The 20,410-nt window shown below is 34.4% G+C and overlaps 1 protein-coding gene across 6 annotated transcripts in view; it reads right to left on the bottom strand.

The window, feature by feature from the left end:
* MDGA2 (MAM domain containing glycosylphosphatidylinositol anchor 2) overlaps positions 1-20,410 on the bottom strand; it is an 845,750-nt gene that overhangs the window by 268,583 nt on the left and 556,757 nt on the right. For all 6 annotated transcript variants that reach the window (XR_012516333.1, XR_012516332.1, XM_003930557.4 and 3 more), the window contains one exon: positions 2,866-3,135. Coding sequence is in view for 4 of the 6 variants with exons in the window: in XM_003930557.4 (XP_003930606.2) it covers positions 2,866-3,135 (270 nt within the window). In the remaining 2 variants the exon portion in view is untranslated. The remainder of the gene's footprint in view (positions 1-2,865; positions 3,136-20,410) is intronic.

The following is a 20,410-nucleotide window of genomic DNA, read 5'->3' as shown; positions in this document are numbered from 1 at the left end:
CAAACTTGATTTTATGAATTATATGGATGCCACTGCTGAGAAGTCCCACTGGCAATATAATATGATTATGCAAATGTACACTTCAGATAAATTCAAGCCATAAAAAGAAATCATAAGATTGAGGAAATAAATTTTTAAGGCTTTATTACAGGTCTTTCATGTCAAAGTTGGAAACTTTCTTTTGTAAGGATAGGATGAAACCTGTTAAGTAGAGAGGAGCAAATCATTCTCTAAGCTTATATTTGCTGTAAGGGTTAGTCCCTTACAAAGGGTGCATAAACAACACAGATATCTTATGCTGGACATTTTGCCAGTTGTACATGGATTCATATAGTGGCAAATGATCCCACTATGAAAATTAAATTTAATGCATCATTTTTCTTTAACAAGTTATTGTTCTTGATAAAATAACGGAATAAAAGATTCTGCATTGTATCCATGGCACTTGAGGATAGATGTTGCAATACTTTAATAGCATACTTCAATCATTTTACTTCAATATTATAATCATACTTCACTACTTTGATCGTTACAGCAAGATTTGGTAGATTATTTTATGCCTACTTAGAAAAGCAATCATTTTTAAAAGCAAACAAACAAAAAACAGAAATAAAACTAACATCGATGACAATAAAATTTTTCTGTCTTTTTTAAAAAATTTGGATAGAGAGAGAACAGAATCTGGTTGCTCATTTATGCAAGGCTTAACATGAGCTCCATTTCTCAATACTAGTATTTTTTAAAATCAAAGTTGGACACTTTCATTGTGAATTCTTTGTTTTCTATATATTTCCATATATAATTCCTTTGTATTTCTATATTCCATAGGGAATTGTAAACTCCTTTGACGGCAGGCATTTATTCACTGATCTTTGGGGTTACACTCATGCATTCCTTACATCTGCTGAGTCCTTAGCATATGGTAGGTGTGCAGTAGAAGATTGTTAAACTACTGAAATAAAGAGCACTTTTCAATGATTCTAAAATCCATCTTTACTTCTACATTTTAGCAATTCGGAGATTAGAATACATCTTATATTCAGTAGTCTATCATGGTTGCTATTAATAATCACGACCTGACATAAAATAAAATCTCAGACCGTATTTTTCTGTAATTCAGAATTATTAATGTTCTTAATGACACAAGAACAGTATTGTATAGCAAACTATGATCATCAATGACCCTACAATAAAAACTAATTTAGAAGTTGAGCTCTCAGCATGAAGTATTAGGAATAACTTAATTAGTTTGTTTTGCTTTTATTGTCTTTTTATGTAGGCTAATGATTGACATGTTTTAAAAGAAAATATAAGTATAAACAAACTTAGAAGAGCTTTTTCAATAATGTTCTATCTCATAAGACATTATGGTAGTTTAATTGGAAGTATGTTTTATTTTGTAATAATACATGTTATAATTACTAAATATTATGTGATCTATAATTTTGTGGCAGATAGTAAACTATTCATAGTGTTTTGATTTAAACTATACCTTGAAATATTTTGAATAGAGTGTACTTTTGTCAAATAGAATATTTCTAATAATTTGCATAACAAATAACTAAAACCACCACAATCTATATTCACAAAATCACAAATGTTTACCTCTGTGGTCTTGATTATGTTTTGCTTCCATCCTAAGTAATTCTCATTGGTGTGTTCAAAAGGTCATCTTCAGCATACAGATGTCGATTTTAACTTCAGAGGCAACAGTGTCCACTCTCGACATCCAACCCAGGACCGTGCCAGGTGAAGTAAGAAATGAAGAAACACGTGGCCTCTTTGTACATCTGCCTAGGAACTTCCATCTTCCAAAATAGAGGGAAACCTGTCTGTGCAGTGCCAGCACACTAGCTGGTAATGGTCACACTAGAACAGCATTGCTACTTTGACTTAGTGTCTAACGTTTTGCTTCTGTTCCTCAAATAATCATTGTGTGTTCTATCTTTGACTTTTCTTTCTTTTCCCAATTTCAATCTGTCAAAACACTACTCAACCTATAAGACCTAGTACAAATGTTATCAGAGATTCCCCAATAACCTCAGCCAGAAATGGCTATATATTTTTTAAATTTCTTTCTTTTTTGATGAAAATATCCCCTTATACCACACCCCAGGAATCATGACTACATGCATATGCCTTTTGACTTTTCTGGATGTAAACTTATAACAAATAAGAGCTTTTTTTTTTTTTTTTTTTTTTTTTTTTGAGACTGAGTCTTGCTTTGTCACCCAGGCTGGAGGGCAGTGGGTTGATCTTGGTTCACTGCAAACTTTGTTTCTGGGTTTGATTCTCCTGACTCAGCCTCCTGAATAGCTGGGACTTTATTTTTTAAATTTCTATATATTTTGTTTATTCTTTCAAATACCATATCATGTGGCTATTGATACATACATTTTTTCAGTATATGACAGTAGAATCCTGAGTACAGGGTAATATTTGGTATATCTTTATATAATCTCACAATATGGTTGTAATAGGGGCTCAATAAAAGTTTGTTAAATTGATAAATTTACTGAATTCCTAAATTAATATACAATCAGTGTGTATTTCACACCGTGAATGTTTTATGCTATATGCCACATTGTCTTTCAATCTTGTTTTTAACTAAAAACATACTATAAAAAGCATTCAATCATATCACTAAGAATATGTTCTGAAAACTACTCAATGCAAATATAAAGCAATGTTATTAAGCTTTAAGCTGTTTAAGTTCCACTTATAATTACACATATTATTTATACACGATTTTCTCTGTGTTTTATAGATATATGCAATATTTGAGGACGTAATTTTGTACCAACCATTATTTGCTCAAAAAGAGCCTGAATAACCTATGTTGTAATGTTTTCTCAGCAAACTTACCTCTCACAATGATGTTGGTGGACTTTTTTGCAGGGTTTCCCACATTATTATTGGCAATGCAGCTGTAAGTACCAGCATCATCTGAGGTGATGGCAGGTATGGTCAAAGTTCCTCCATTCAAAACAGTCTTTTCAGGCAGAGTCCCAAAGGACCTGACCCACGTGAGAGAAGGTGCAGGCTCTCCTCCTGTTGTAACACATACTAATGTTATGGCCTCTCCAGGATTTACAACTATAGGATCATCCACCAAGAGTTTAATTGACGGTGATGCTAAAAGACATAAACAAAAGAACATGCACCTATTTAAATATGCTACAACCAGAAGTCAACAGCATGCATTATATTGGTTCATTCAAAAAATGAAAATAAAATACAGTCCTTGTTTGCCAAAATCATACTGTATTACTCAAATTTAAACAAGATTTAATGGTTTCATATTTTAATTAAATGGCATAAACATATAGAACAGTATTGAAACTCTTAGACATAGAAAAGGGAATTAAAATTCATGGTTCCCGGACTATTGTTCTGAAATTGGAATAAGAGTGATAAAAGTTTTAAAACAAAATATCCCTTTCTTTGTAATGCTAACAATCTTCCATTTTTGTCATTCGCAGTACAGATACGGCAGCTATTCAGTCCTTGTATTTTCACGATGAAGATGGTTAATTATTTATTTTTTGGATCATTCTGAGATGAAATAATAAATTTTTGCAATCTGAATCCAACCAAGTGACAGATAAAGGCATAGGACATCAGTCTTTTATCATTCAGTGTGTCTGATTTTTGTTCTTGAAATCAGTAATAAAATCTTGTAATTCTAATGCAGTGCAATACTTCCATCTCTAAACTCTTCACTTACAAAGGTTTAGGCAGTGAACTCCTATAAAAATGGCTTTAAAACTTAGAAACATTTGAGAGCTCAAACAGCCACCTAACTATGCTTGTTATTACTGTTTGTGTTACAATAATCCCTTACTGAAAACAAGTCTTTTGTAATCTTTTAGGTTAAAAAAATACAAAGATTTGTATTGGTACTAAAATTCATTCATTAGAAAAAGGCAACAATCCAAACAGAAACTGTACAAAAACTATATTCACATATAGCACTTTTTTTTTTTTTTTGCTTAAACTGCAGTGCTAGCCTAAATAACGCATCTCTAAATAAAAACAGGGAAATACATTATAATGACATTTCAAGTCACACATTCAGAAATATTTTGTCAAAGTTAAAGCTGTATTGTATGAAATCAATCTACATTAGAAATAAACTGTTCAATTGTACTGTATGACTCTTGTATATATTCAGCTTAGACTTGAGAAGTGTTTTACTCAGAATAAAAGCTAGACTGCTTGTGTAGTTCAAAACTGCCTGCCTTGTTTGAAAAAAAAAAAAAAAGCCAAAAGATGCAAGAAAAAAATTCCACATTATAGTTCTATGGGAAAGACATGAAGTGCCTGTATGATCATTTTAAACATCAATGTTACATGTTGACTCTTCTAACATCACTTTAAATAACATGGGAATTTTTAAAATGTCATACTATTAGCCCATTTGAAGAGTTAATATGAAATGATAAAGATTTATGATTGAAAATCTGTTGGGAAACATACTTCATGAAAAAAATAGACAAAAGTTGCCATACTTGGGTGGAAAAAAATTTTCAAAGAGTTATTTAATGTTGTTAAACTGATGGAAAACATTACTAATTAAATATTCTGAAAATAGATATTATACCTAATTATTAATATGTCATCATCAGAGGTAAAGGATATCTTGATAGCCTGTCTTAAGGTAAATGGCATAATCATATAAAAGTATATGAGTAAAATATAAGTCACTACCAAATGCAATTATTCTGTTGGATACTGCAGAAATATTTTGACCATTTTGATTTTTGAAAGTCCTATTCCATGCATCATCAAGACAATCCTAAGCATAAAGAACAAAACTGGAAGCATCATACCACCTGATTTCAAACTATACTACAAGGCTACAGTAATCAAACAGCATGGTACTGGTACCAAAATAGAGATATAGACCAGTGGAACAGAATAGAGCCCTTGGAGGCAACACCACACATCTACAATCATCTGATCTTTGACAAACTTCATGAAAACAAGCAATGGAGAAAGGATTCTCTGTTTAATAAATGGTGTTGGGAAAACTGGCTAGCCATGTGCAGAAAGCAGAAACTGGACCCTTTCCTGACACCTTACACTAAACTTAACTCCAGATGGATTAAAGACTATAGCATAAGACCTAACACCGTAAAAACCATAGAAGAAAATCTGGGCAAAACCATTCAGGACACAGGCATAGGCAAGGACTTCATGAGTAAAACAACAAAAGCATTGGCAACAAAAGCCAAAGTAGACAAATGAGATCTAATTAAAATGAATAAAGCTTCCATACAGCAAAAGAAACAATCATTAGAGTGAACTGACGACCAACAGAATGGAAAAAATTTTTTTTTGCAATTTGCCCATCAGACAAACGGCTAATACTCAGAATCTGCAAAGAACTTAAACAGATTTACCAAAAAAAAAAAATAAATAAATAAATAATAAAAATAAATAAAATAAGTAAATAAATAAACCCATTCAAAAGTGGGTAAAGGATATGAACAGACACTTTTCAAAAGAAGACATATATGAGGCCAACAAACATTTGAAGAAACGCTCATCATCACTGGTCATTAGAGAAATGCAAATCAAAACCACACTGAGATATCATCACACACCAGTTAGAATGGTGATCATTAAAAAATCTGTAGAAAACAGATGCTGGAGAGGATGTGGAGAAAAAGGAACACTTTTACACTATTGGAGGGAGTGTAAATTAGTTCAACCATTGTGGAAGACAGTGTGGTGATTCCGCAACGACCTAGAAATAGAAATTCCATTTGACCCAGCAATCCCATTACTGGGTATATACCCAAAGGATTGTAAATCGTTCTATTATAAAGACACATGCACATGTATGTTCACTGAGACACTGTTTACAATAGCAAAGACCCCAATGCCCATCAATGATAGACAAGACAAGGAAAAAGTGGCACATATATACTATGGAACACTTTGCACCATAAAACACGATGAGTTCAAATCCTTTGTAGGGACGTGGATGAATCTGGAAATCATCATTCTCAGCAAACTGACCCAAGAATAGAAAATCAAACACCGCATGTTATCACTCACAGGTGGGTGTTGAACAATGAGAACACATGGACACAGGGAGGGGAGCATCACACACTGGGGTCTGTTTTGGGGGGCTAGGGGAGAGACAGCAGGGGGTGGGAAGGTTGGGGAGGGATAACATGGGGAGAAATGCCAAATATAGGTGATGGGGATGGAGGCAGCAAACCACATTGCCATGTATGTACCTATGCAACAATCCTGCATGATCTGCACATGTACCCCAGAACCTAAGGTATAATTAAATAAATGAAAAAATAAAAAAGAAAGTCCTATACCATATGTATATAACATTTTAAATATATCTATACATTTTAAATATTTATTAATTTTGTTTTATATTTTTATTTGGAAATTGAAACTATTGTATTTCAAGATTTAACATTTCCCCAGGACCTTTAAAAGCTCATGAGCAGAAGGTATTATACCTATTTTAACACTTGTTGTGTAGGTAAATGCTATTTTTCACAATATTTTAAAACTGCACAACCACTCTGGGTCTACCCATTATAAGCTTCTTCTTCTGCACTTATATGGGTATAGAAGACATAAAGAAAGATAACATTCATTTCACTAAATCATGTACATAGCTGCATGTTTAGTGTATGTCTACAGTATGTGTTAATTGAATATTCTCGTTACTATGTAAGGATAAACATGGAGAGTCATAGAGGTCAAAAATTCCCTTATTACCATTAAAAAAGTGCACTGTTCTAAAACAATTACAGAATCTAAATGTCCATTGATTCATCACAGCCACATGGGAGATAAATTATTAGCTTATGTTCATTGTTAAGTAATAAAAAGTTAAACATGAAGGCTAAAATGGAATAAGAGAAGCACTGGATGAGACAGTATAAAATATTTATTAGAGATCTTTGTCAAACTAAAATGAAAACGTGCAATACATAAAGTAAAAAACAAAAAAGGAAATCTTTCAGATTAAGCATAGCATTTATATTCTAAATCATAAACATTTTATAGTTACTGTCAAAACATGGCTCCAATTACATAAAAATAATTCCAACTACACCAGCAGCTATAAGCATTCTCTGCGTATGCAGTGCTGAAAAATGACAATGGTGCCAAAGGATTGACCCAAATGGTGGTCTTCCAACATGTAATAATGGAAGGCACAAATCACAATAGTCATTGTCACAGAGATTTTAGTCTTCTCATCAAGAACAGCATGCCAATGTTCTAGCATGCTTGACGTGCTCTGCAGTGAAAATACTTGATAAATGGAGGAAAGAAAGAAAGAAAGAGAGAGAGAGAGCACAAAAGAGAGACAGAGAGAGACAGAAAGAGAAAGAAAGAAAAAGAAAATAAAAGACAGAAAGAAAAGAAAAATTCTTAAATCCCAAATCATACATTCTTAATAGAACCTCAATAACTGCAACAAATAAAGTATATTTTAGAAAATACATTTGAGAAAAAGGAATTCTTCCTATGTCCCCTTAAGCACCTCTTCTCCTGGCCAACAAAGTTTTCTTGGACTGAGCAACAGATACTTGAGTGGGTCCAAGAGAGGAATAACTGGCCTTTTGATTCCCACACCAAATCCCAAACATTTGGATATTCGAAATCATAGGAGATGAGTTTGTCCTTTCCAATTTGAGGTCACTGAGTATGACTGCCCGTACAGACAATGACAGAGTCATCACATAGAAAAGACTCCATGTCCCAGGGAAACAGCTCCCAGCCCTGCATTGACAGAATGGAGGGAGCAGAGAGACCAGCTAGCATTAAAAAGTGCCAAAACAATAGGAATGAGAGCAACCTCAAGAAATGTATGCCGGTCAACGGATTCAGATTTCATGCTCCAGGTGTTGGTACAATAGCATCTCCTAGAATTTAAACTAGGTGGCAATTCCAAATTGATAACATTTTTCTGAGGTTATGGCAGAACAGGAAGTTGAAAGAAAAAATAATATTGAATTATAAAATAGTAGAGACAGACATATATTTTTCAAACCCAAGTCTGTATACTGGGGTTTATAGCCACTAAAAATTATAGTAATTCAATTTCCCATGAGGTATTTGGGTGTGTGTTGCAAAGATTTAATTTAGGGTTAACTAAGAACACATTCTGTAGGAAGAAAACACTATTTCAACCGAAGTCATTTACTTCTTTATTTTTGCTGCTACCTAAAATAATAGGTAAATATGAAGATAAGCATTTTTTTTTAATCTGAAAGCAGAATACAGTGTTCATCATCTTTACATTCTTACCGACTTTGACTCTCTGTAGATCTGGAGCATTTAATTATGAAAAAGGGGCCCAGCTTTCCATCTAGACTGAGAAAAATGATACGAAGCAGTTAACTACTATAAAAACCTGCCAGTTGCCTTGAATTAGAGATATTCTAAGTTGAGCTGGAGATTTTTTTTTTAAGGGAAATAATCTGAGATTAGAAAGTAATCTGACTCACAGAGAAGATAGTGAGGAAGCAGAAACACACACACACGCACACAACAGAATAAACTCCAATTTTAAAATGCTCAGGGAGGAAGTATCTCCTTAGTTTGAATCCCCTTAAAAGCAGGTCCTCGCACAGCAGTTCATTTGGGCTGGAATCACAGGAAACATACTGAAGAACCATGAAAGGGCAAAACAAGGAAGGAAGAAAAGCCAGTAAAGGGGCACTAATGAGCAGGTTATCAGTGTGGGAAACCTGGCTCCCTGCTGCTAGATACCCTCTGAGAGATCAAGAGTATATCTCAAAGCTCTCGCAGAAAATCAAACACCGCATATTCTCACTCACAGGCGGGTGTTGAACAATGAGAACACATGGACACAGGGAGGGGAGCACTGCACACTGGGGTCCGTCGGGGGGAAATAGGGGAGGGACGGGGGGTGGGGAGGTGGGAAGAGATAGCATGGGGAGAAATGACAGATATAGGCGAGGGGACGGAAGGCAGAAAACCACACTGCCATGTGTGTACCTATGCAACAATCTTGCATGTTCTTCACATGTACCCCAAAACCTAAAATGCAATAATAAAAAAAAAAGAACAAGAAGCCTGGCTCAGGTGTGCATCTATCAACTGCTGTCCCTCATTAATTGGGAATTATTCTCCGAGCCTTAACTTTCCAATCTAATGCTCTGGCTGAACACATTCTTGCATTCAGTGCAAGTTCTCAGACCAAAGAATAAATATGCAATCTGTCCAAAGAAACTTCAGTAACCTTCAGCCAGGACAGGAGGAAAAGCAAGACACCCACAGTGTCTGCTATGAGTTTATTTCTATGTAAATCTGGTGATCAACTAGTGACTACATGGAGACAATGTGTAAAGGGTAAAGAAAGAACAAGAAGGGGTAGGTGGTAAGTGAAAGCATGGCTATAAATCAAGATATAGGTGGAAAATGAAATAATGAGAACACAGTATGAATTTAAGAGAGAGGAGATAAAAATACACAATTCACTTTGTGCTTCTGTTCAATGACTCTATGTTACTGAAACCACAGAACATATACAGATGATTTAAAAAATTAAATCAAGCTTTTATGTAGAAAAACACGCTTAAACTGTGCTTACAGTTTCAAGGAATAGAGAAACATTTCTCTTGGAAGAACGAGTCATTTCACCGAGATGAAGATATCACTATATTTTCATCTATTTCACTGAAATTCACTTTCAACATGTATTTCATTGAAATATAAGTAGCAGTGAATATTTCACAAAATAAAGATGAGATATCATAAGTTGATGTGAAAACTCAAAACTAATCTACCCATTTATTTGGAGTTATTATTCAAATACTATCATTCACATATGGATGGATTCTCATGAAGCCCAAGATTGGCAACTTGCTGGGAAGTTCTATTTAAAATGATGCTCCAGGAAATGACAATATTTGAAGTAGCATTCATAAATAGTTTTTAATGTAGGAATAAACTTTTGCTGCAAATACTGAAGCCAACATGCATTTCTCATTACTTTAATACTCACAGGACAGACATTCATGGAAATGACTGAGAAGGCAGAGTAACTGTTTCTTTTTGGAAAATTGCGTAAGTTTTTAGGAAGAGACGTGATTCCTATGACCATGGGTCCTAAACCAGAGATTTCCTAGATGAGTTTTGTTTGCCTGGTACAGTATCTGTTGTTGTTATCACCAGTGAATGAATGCCTTTAGGTATCCCTTTTTCTCCCTAGTACAATAGGCTCCCTATCCATTTATTAAGTATTTCTACAGCATGTACTATATATCAGGCTCTGTGATAGTAAGTTGTGATGTATCAGAGAAAAAAAAAAAAGTCAAAGAATCCCTGCAGTCAGAAGCTTACAACTTAACAAGAAGACAAACAGCCCCCTCAGCATGACTCTCATTCTCTTAACTGTCTTTGTATGTTTACCTCACCTGCCTGTTCTCTGAAGTCATGTGTATTTATCATGCTTGACTGGGATGTTTATGTCATCAGAGCACAGTGATCAAAGAAAACTGCCAAAAGGTCCATTCTTCAGTAAACTAAGACTCTACAAAATACAATTAAGTGACACTTACACTGGAGTCTTGTCACTGAACAATACAAATAGAAAAGCTAGAGAAATAGAACTTGTGTTCTAAGGTAAGCAAAAGTCAGTGAAGCAAAATAAGATGGTCCCAGTGCATAAGCCTTATCAATAGTTGGGGTACTAATACCTAGCAGCTTGTAAGGTCTTTATAAACACTGACAAGGTATCATGAAAAAAAAATAGCACTACACCTATCTCCTTCCCTTGATCAACAATTCCCTACTGTTCTTTCCAACAGGTGAGGTCCTGGCAAACTTGGTCTCATTCAAGTTTACAGGAAGCTGAGCATTGACTTGCTACGAATCCGAGAGGGTCATCTCTCTTAGAAAGAAAAGTCCAAGCTATGCATTTCCAATGGAGGTATTTGTTGTCCATAAAATTTTCTTGTTATTAATGGAAAACACCAGAATTTTTAGCAGAGTAATAGATTATAAAGACACTTTCATCACAAGATTAGCAGAGCATGAACTTTCTATTTCGCCTGCCTGGAATTCTCTTTCAGTGCTTGTCCACTCATTAAATCAGTCATCAGGCAATTTATCATGCTCAAATAACAATAACAGTTCTTCACCAAAATTTCCAGCTTTTGTCCAGACCAAGTTGCTTCTTTGTGTGAGAACAGCTGTTTATAGTAACCCCTCATCAGAACATTTGTCCCTACGCTTTCACTGTGAGATACTGAGGAACAGGGCATCAGACTGGAAAGGGTATTGTTTTTCATCTTTGTACTACCAGCACCCAGAAGAAGATCTGAGAAAGAAAAGGTGCTCAATAAAGTCTTACCGAGTAAAAGAAAGTTGAGTTTAGAAACTAGTGAACCAAAACTCCCCCTAAGCTCTGACTATTTATCATAAACTTAATTTAAAATGATACAAAGGCCAGGCTCATGCTTGTAATACAGGCCCTTAAGGAGGCCGAGGCAGGCACATCACTTGAGGACAGGAGTTTGAGATCAGCCTGGCCAACATGGCAAAAATACATCTCTACTAAAAATACAAAAATTAGCTGGGTGTCGTGGCACAGGCCTGTAGTCCCAGCTAACTGGGAGGTTGAGGCATGAGAATTGTTAGAACCTGGGAGATGGAGGCTGCAGTGAACCGAGATTATGCCAGTGCATGCCAGCCCAGGGCAACAGAGTGAGACTTTGTCTTAAAAATAAATAACACACCAACAGGGTGAAATAATGTGACAGATGATAAGAATTTCATGAGTCATTTATCAACAATTTCTAGTTATGAAAACTTGCAAGTTCTTTCTTTGTTCTACCTGTTTAGAGTTACCTATGTTTTATATTACTAACAAAGAGATGACAAAGCATTTAGCTATCAGAATATAATGCACCACTCAAGAAAAAAAAAATAAATACAGCATATTGTTTGCACTCCTTTGTACTTACTTGTTCAGTTATACCAATGGACATTATTTTTAATAAGCTATATGACTCAGCCAAATTTTGACTCTGAAACCTAAATAAAGGGTACATGGCCCTTTTCAGAACCGGGCCAGTATGTACATACTTTAATGGGAATTTAGCAAATTAGTCTAAGATTTAAAGCTCTTTTCTGAGTGTGAAATATCAACAGCAGAAGAGATAAAAACATCACCTCTAAGACCATCTGGTGCTGATCTTATAGCTAACTTTTTACTTTTTCATTTTGTACCATATGGAAAGGTACTTACTTTCCTATGAGAAAGATTTTTGTCTAATAAAGATTAGTTTTCTTTTTCATAACCCATTCTGGGGACCCTTTACTGCAGCCTAATATTTTGAACACCTTTATGACTCCATAACTTTACTTAATAGAAATTTTGGCTAACATTTATTTATAGCTAATCTTAAAGAATAATGTTGAATAAATTTAATTCTGCTGGGCCTGTGTTTGCTCTTCTAAAACATGAGAAAGTTCTGTTAAATAGTTTCTAAAGGATTGCACAGAGCAAGTTTTTATCATGATTAGGAAAACAGCTGGGAACATAGCCTCTTAACCTATGATATACCTATGTTTGGTTACTCAAATGTCTATATTGGTTCCATAATAGAGCAAAAATTAAAAGTCACATCAGGAGCTTAATTAGCTAGGCCAATGATTACTACCAAATAAACTGATTGCAAATTTAGGGATGTACCTATGTTCTATTTTAAGAAAAATTGCTAATTCAACATATATTTATTAAATACCAATCGCATACCAAGCATTAGAGATAAATGCCTGTTAGAAATAAACAGGACAAAATCCTGCCCATGTGGAGTCTGCAATTAGATGGAGACAGTTACAGCCCTTAATATGTTCTAGACATTCTCCAAAAGCTTTACATATATTAACTCATTTAATTATAGGAGGTAGGTACTATTATTACTTTATTTTACTCTTTACCAAACTGAGAAACCATTCAGAAACAGTTTGGGTAACCCCTAAGTCACAGCTAGTCAAAGGTGAAGCTAGAATTCTATTCTAAGGACTCTGGCTTAAGATAAATCTAAAAGACTGTAGATAAACTCTAATGCAAAATAAACAAAGTTCATAATTTCCAAGTTTGATTAAATACTTGATGATATTTAGGGTAGGAGAAGAATTGGTGCTGCCTCTTTTGCAGAAAGAAGGAAGAGCATTGATGCCATCTAGTATATTATGAAAAAAAAATGGGTAAAGTAAACACAAACTTGGTTTGCTGGTCAGAATTCTGGAAATACCGTCCAAAATAGAAGTTGAAAAGGATTTGTGAACCACATAAGTCATAATGACAAAGCCTAAATTCTGAAAACATCCATGGAAGAAGTTCTTAAGCCTTTGCTCAGGATGTGTTCACATCTCACACATATAAAACTTTTTAATTGGCTCAGCGATTTAAATTCTCAGAATCTAAGAGGTAATGAGGAGAAATTTAAAAGCAAAAGACTTCTTGAGGCAGGAAAATGGAAAGCAACAGCGGCAGTTGGTAATCTGCCAGCAAGAAAATGGTAAAAGAAACAACTGTGTAATATGGAACCACAAATGGGGTCACAAAGAACAATATTAACCTACCTTCCATCTGTTTCAACCATCACCCCCAAAATGCCAGATTAGAAAAGGTAAGAGGTAATATACTCGAACAGCTAGATGTTGATAATAATATGAAGGTTTTTGAGACACAGAAATTACATAATTCTCCAAGGAAGATCCAAACAAGGATGTAGATTGTCCGACTCCAGAGCTCATGCTCTTACTCTCTGCCTAGGCTAACTCTGTGGCATGGACCTAAAATATGAACAATGAATGAACTACGATGAAAGAACTGAGATAAGAAACCTGGAATGCAGAACAATGGCAAAGTTCATTCAACACTTGCAAAAAAAGGAAGGAAAGAAAACGACGGAAATCAGGAGAGGAGAAAGAGTGATGAGCGCAAGAGACAGAATGAGAAAACTTTTTGCTTATGCTTCTTTTAAAAAATATTAAGTTCTAGGATACATATGCAGGACATGCGGGTTGATTACATAGGTAAACACGTGCTATGATGGTTTTCTTCATCTATCAACCCATCACCTAGGTATTAAGCTTGGCACGCATTAGCTATTTATCATGATGCTCTCCCTCCACCTGCCCCTCCATGACAGACCCTAGTGTGTGTTGTTCTCCTCCTGTGTCCCTCAGTCCTTCTTGTTAAGCTCCCATTTATAAGTGAGAATATGCAGTGTTTGGTGTTCTGTTCCTGAAATCGTTTGCTGAGGACAATGGACTTTGAACTTCATCCATGTCCTGCAAAGAACATGATCTCGTTCCTTTTTATGGCTGCATAGTATTCCCTGGTGTATATGTACCACATTTACTTTATCCAGTATGTCACTGATGGGCATTTGGGTTGACTCCATGTCTTTGCTATTTTAAATTGTGGTGCAATGAATATATGTATGCATGTATCTTTATAAGAGAATGATTTACATTCCTCTGGGTATATGTCAAGTAATGGGATTGCTGGGTCAAATGGTATTTCTGGTTCTAGGTCTTTAAGGAATTGCCACACCAATGGTTTAACTAATTTACACTCCCATCAACAGTGTAAAAACATTCCTATTTCTCCACAGCCTCACCAGCATCTGTTGTTGACTTTTTAATAATCACCATTCTGACTGTCATGAGGTGGCATCTCATTGCGGTTTTGATTTGCATTTCTCTCATATTCAGTGATGTTGAGCTTTTTTTTCATATACCTGTTGGCTGAATATGTATCTTCTTTTGAGAAGTGTCTGTTCATGTCATTTGACCACTTTTTAATGGGGTTATTTTTTTTTTCTTGTAAAACTGCTTAAGTTCCTTATAGATTCTGGATATCCACTGACCCCACAGAAATACACAAATTAAATATATGGGACTGACCTTAACTATGGAAGCAAAAGGCTTGTATACTAAAAACTACAAAACATTGGTGAAGGAAATGAAACAAGACACAAACAAATGAAAAGGCATCCCATTTTATGAATTGGAACACTTAATAACGTTAAAATGTCCACACTGCCCATCAGAGAATACTATAAACACCTCCATTCAAATAAATAGAAAATCTGGAATAGATGAATAAATTCCTGAACCCATACACCCTACCAAGTTGAATGCTTGAATAGACCAATAACAGATTCTGAAATTGAGGTAGTAATAAATAGCCTACCAACAACCATAACAACAAAAAAGCCCATGACCAGACAGATTTACAGCTGAATTCTACTAGAGGTACAAAGAAGAGATGGTAGCATTTCTTCTGAAACTATTACAAACAATTGAAAAAGAGGGATTCCTCCCTAACTCACTTTATGAGGCCAGCATGATCCTAGTAACCAAAACCTGGCAGAGATACAATTTAAAAAAAAAAAAAAGAAGAAGAAAAGAAAACTTCAGGCTAGTATCTCTGATGAACATCCATGTGAAAATTCTCAATAAAATATTGGCAAACTGAATCCAGCAGTACATCAAAAAGCTTATCCACCACAATTGAATTGGTTTCAACTTGCAAGGCAGGTTCAACATACAGAAATCAATAAACACAATTCATTGCATAAATAGAACTAAAGACAAAAAACACTTGATTATCTCAGTAGACACTAAAAAGGCCTTTGATAAAATTTAAATCCCTTCATGTTAAAATCTCTCAATAAATGAGGTGTCCATCGAACATACCTCAAAATAATAAGAGCCATTTATGACAAACCAACAGCCAATATCATACTGAATGGGCAAAAGCTGGAAGCATTCCCCTTGAAAACCAGCACAAGACCAGGATGCCATTTCTCACCACTCCTAATCAACATAGTATCAGAAGTTCTGGCAAGGGGAATCAGGCAAAATAAAGAAATAAAAGATATTCAAATAGGAAGAGAAGAAGTCAAACTGTATCTATTTGTAGGTGACATGATCCTGTATTTACAAAATCCCATCATCCCAGCCCAAAGGCTTCTTAGTCTGATAAGCAACTTCACCAAAGTCTCAGGATACAAAATCAATGTGCAAAAATCACAAATATACCTATACAAAAACAGTGGACAAACAGAGAGCCAAATCATTTGTTAACTCCCATTCACAGTTGCTATAAAGAGAATGAAATATCAAAAGAATACAGCTAACAAGGGAAGTGAACGACCTCTTCAAGGAGAACTACAAACCACTGCTCAAGGAAATCAGAGAGGACACAAACAAATGGAAAAACATTCCATGTTCATGGATAGGAAGAATCAATATCAAGAAAATGGCCATATTGCTCACTGTAATTTATAGATTCAATGCTATTCTCATTAAACTACCATTGACATTCTTCACAGAATTAGAAAAAAACTACTTTAAAATTCATATGGTACCAAAAAAGAGCCCATATAGCCAAGACAGCACTAAGGAAAATAATAAAGCTGGAGGCATCACACTACCCAACTTCAAACTATACTACAGGATTACAGTAACCAGAACAGCATGGTATTGGTATAAAAACAGACACATAGACCAATGGACCAGAATAGAGATCTCAGAAATAAAACTGCACATCTACAACCATCTGATCTCTGGCAAACCTGACAAAAACAAGCAATGGGAAAAGAATTCCCTATTTTATATATAGTGCTAGGAGAATGGGCTAGCCATATGCAGAAAATAGAAACTAGACTCATTCCTTATACAAAAATTGACTCAAGATGGATTAAAGACTTATATGTAAAACCCCAAACTATAGAAACGCTAGAAAAAAAATCCAGGCAATATCCTTTAGAACATAGCCATGGGCAAATATTTCATGACAAAAATGTCAAAAGCAATTGCAACAAAAGCAAAAATGGACAAATGGGACCTAATTAAACTAAAGACCTTATGCACAGCAAAACAAACAAACAACAACAAAAACAAACTATCATCAGAGTCAACAGACAGCCTACAAAATGAAAGAAAATTTTTGGTTATGCTTTTAACACATGCTATAAAATACAAGAAGTAGACATGAGAACAAAAGTGATCAACGTGTTGCTAAATACAAGCTAAATGGCAGTTAAAAGAAATAAAAGCATTCAAATTACATATAAATTCATACTTAACACATTCAAGCATTACAATTATCAATTACTTTCAATCCCAGAAGTAATTTTATTAAGAAGTACAATGAGAATATCGTATCTTGATTGCTTCAGTTGGGTCACAACTCAGGTACAATGTCATGTATACCTTAAATCTTATCAAATACTCTTTACTAGCTTAAGCCTGGGATTGCTGCTCTACCCTCTAATGGATATGTGTGCATTGAAGATGTTGGGATGAGGTATCTAATTCTAGAAGGTGAAGGTGTCTCAATAAAGTCTTTCCCTAAGAAATCCAATCACACTTACAAATCTATATACATAGATTTGTCCTACATGTTTGTGTGAGACATTGGATTTTCAGGCACAGATATATCAATTTTTTTTTATTTTTATGTTTATATTGATAAGCCTTCCCCATGGTTAAATAAAAAAGGTAAAAATAATAAAGACAAAGACTCAGGGCATCGTTTGTTAAAAAGAAATGTATTATTCAACATAAGAAAATCAATAATGTGATACACTACATTAATAAAGGATTAAAAAAATCACATGATTATCTTAATAGGGACAGAAAAAGCATTTGACACAATTCAGCACCCTTTCATAACACTCTCAACCGACTAAGAATAGTAGGGAATTACCTTAAATTAATAAACACCTATATATAATTCCCACAGATAATATTTTCAGTGTAAAAATCAAAAAGGTTTTCCTCTAAGATCTGGACTATTAAAAGGACGCCTGCTTTCACCACTTCTTCTCAGTATAGTACTGTTAGTCCCAGCCAGAGTAAGTAGGTAAGAAAAATAATAGGAGGCATTCAAACTGGAAAGGAACAAGTGAAACTGTCCCTGTTTGCAGAACATATGATCTTATTTATAGAAAGCCCTAAAAACTCTATGAAAAAAAAAATGCTTCAGAAAAACTGCAGGATCCAAAATAAATTCACAAAAACCAATTCTGTTTCTAGTATTAACAACAGTTATTTTCTTTCTAAAAAGAAAATTTGGACAACAATCACATTTATAGTAACACAAAAAAAATGGAAATATATGGGACTAAGCTTAACTATGGAAGCAAAAAGCATGTAAACTAAAAACTGCAAAACATTGGGGAAGGAAGTGAAACAAGACACAAACAAATGGAAAGACCTCCCATTTTAGGAATTGGAATACTTAATATTGTTAAAATGTCCATACTGACCAAAGGTGTCTACAGATTCAATGCAATCTCATTTAATATTCCAATGGTATTTTTTACAGAAATAGAAAAAAAATTCTAAAATTCATATGGAACCAAAAAATCCTAAATAACCAAATCAATCTTGAGAAAGGAGAACAAAGCAGGAGGCAGTACACTTGCTGATTTCCAATTATATTACAAAGTTACAGTAATCAAAACAGTACAGCACTGGCATAAATACAGACGTACAGGCAAATGGAGTAGAACAGAGAGACCAGAAACCAATCCACAAATGTATGTTTGACAAGTGGATCAAGAAAACACAATGGGAAAAAGATAATCTCTTAGACAAAGACAAGTGATGTTAGAAATATTGGGTATTCATGGGCATAAATAAATAAATAATAGGATCCCTAATTTATACCATACACCAAAAGCAACTCAAAATAGATTAAAGGCTTAAATATAAGACCTGAAATTATAAAACTACTTTGAGAAAACATAGGGAAGAAAGATTCATTACATTGATCTTGGTAATGATTTGATAGATGTAATACAACAATCACAGACAACAACAACAACAAAAATAAACCAGCAGGACTACTCAAGCTAAAAACTTTCTGCACATACACACACGCAAATATCAGTAGAGTGAAAAGACAGCCTACTAAGTGGGAGAAAAAAAATTGCAAACCATATATCCAACTGAGGTTAATCTCAAAACATTTACAGAAATCCCAAAACTCAATAGCAAAACAAAAACAAAAACAAATAACTTCATTCAAAAATGGGATAAAGATTTGAACAGACATTTTCAAAAGAAGACATACAAACAGATAAGTATATGAACAAATGCTCAGTGTTACAACTCATTGGAGAAAGGAAAATCAAAATCACATTAAGACACCAACTTTCACCTGTCAGGATGACTACTACTTTTAAATAAAGACAGTAAGTGTCAGCAAGGATGTGAAGAAATGGAAAGTTCTGTACATTGCAAATGGTGCAATCACAATGGGAAACAGTATAGAGGTTCCTCAAAATATTAAAACTGTGTCTACCATATAACCCAGTAATCCTAATTTCAGGACAGCTGCTTTTTCCAAAAGAAATGAAATCGGTATCTGAAAGATATATTAGGATTTCTATATTCACTGCACCTCTGTTCATTATAGTCAAGAGGTACATACAACCTAAATGTGCATCAACTGATGAATATAGAAAATGTTGTATATACATACAAGGGAATATTATTCAGCCTTAAAAAATAAGCAAAATCTGCAATACGTGACACAATAGATAAGCCTTCAGAACATTATGCTAAGTGAAATGAGCCAAAAAGACAAATACTGCAGGATTCCATTTATATAAGGTACCTAAAGTAGTCAAATTCGTAGACTCAAAGGGTGGCAATGTGGCTACCAGGGGCTGGGGGAGGAGGGAAATGGGGAGTTACTAATCAAAAGGCATAAAGCTTAAGTCAAGCAAGAAGAATACGCTCTAGAGATCTAAGGTGCAACATTGTAATTGTAGTCAACAATAACGTACTGTAGACCTAAAACTTTAGAAGCATATATTTCACGTTGAGTTCTGACTGCAATTAATAAATTTTAAAAACCATATTTAAAAAAAATAAATGTGCCACGGAGAAGGATTTGGTCCAAGTTTTGCATGCGGTTAGAAGCCAATTTACTGAACTGAATTACAAAGCCAAAGCCATACAAAAGTGTTTTACCTGAAAAAAAAAAAAAAGCGACAATTTTAAACTACAGACCTTGTAGTAGGTGTCACCACTTAGTGACTTACCATAAATACTTAATTCTACTTGATACTGTTATTACAGATCTAATTTCAACAAGAGCCAATTCAATTCTAATTGTTTAGCTACGATTCTTATCAGGGATTTCAGACATTCAGAGCAGAGTGTTGCCATGTTTTAGGACAAGGCTGCTACATGATAAAGGAGGTATTTAGTTTTTGAATAAGATAATACTGTAATGGAATACATGTAGAAGAACCAAATAAGTTACTAATGAAAATGCAATATTGCTTAAGGAAAGATTGAAAGGCAATAAAACCTTTTTAATGCTATTTTTAAATGAAAGATAAAACATTGA

Source organism: Saimiri boliviensis, chromosome 2 (assembly GCF_048565385.1).
Source record: "Saimiri boliviensis isolate mSaiBol1 chromosome 2, mSaiBol1.pri, whole genome shotgun sequence".
Classification (NCBI taxonomy): Eukaryota; Metazoa; Chordata; class Mammalia; order Primates; family Cebidae; genus Saimiri; species Saimiri boliviensis.
The sequence above is the reverse complement of the archived record's forward strand: the minus strand, read 5'-3'. Positions and strand labels throughout refer to the sequence as shown.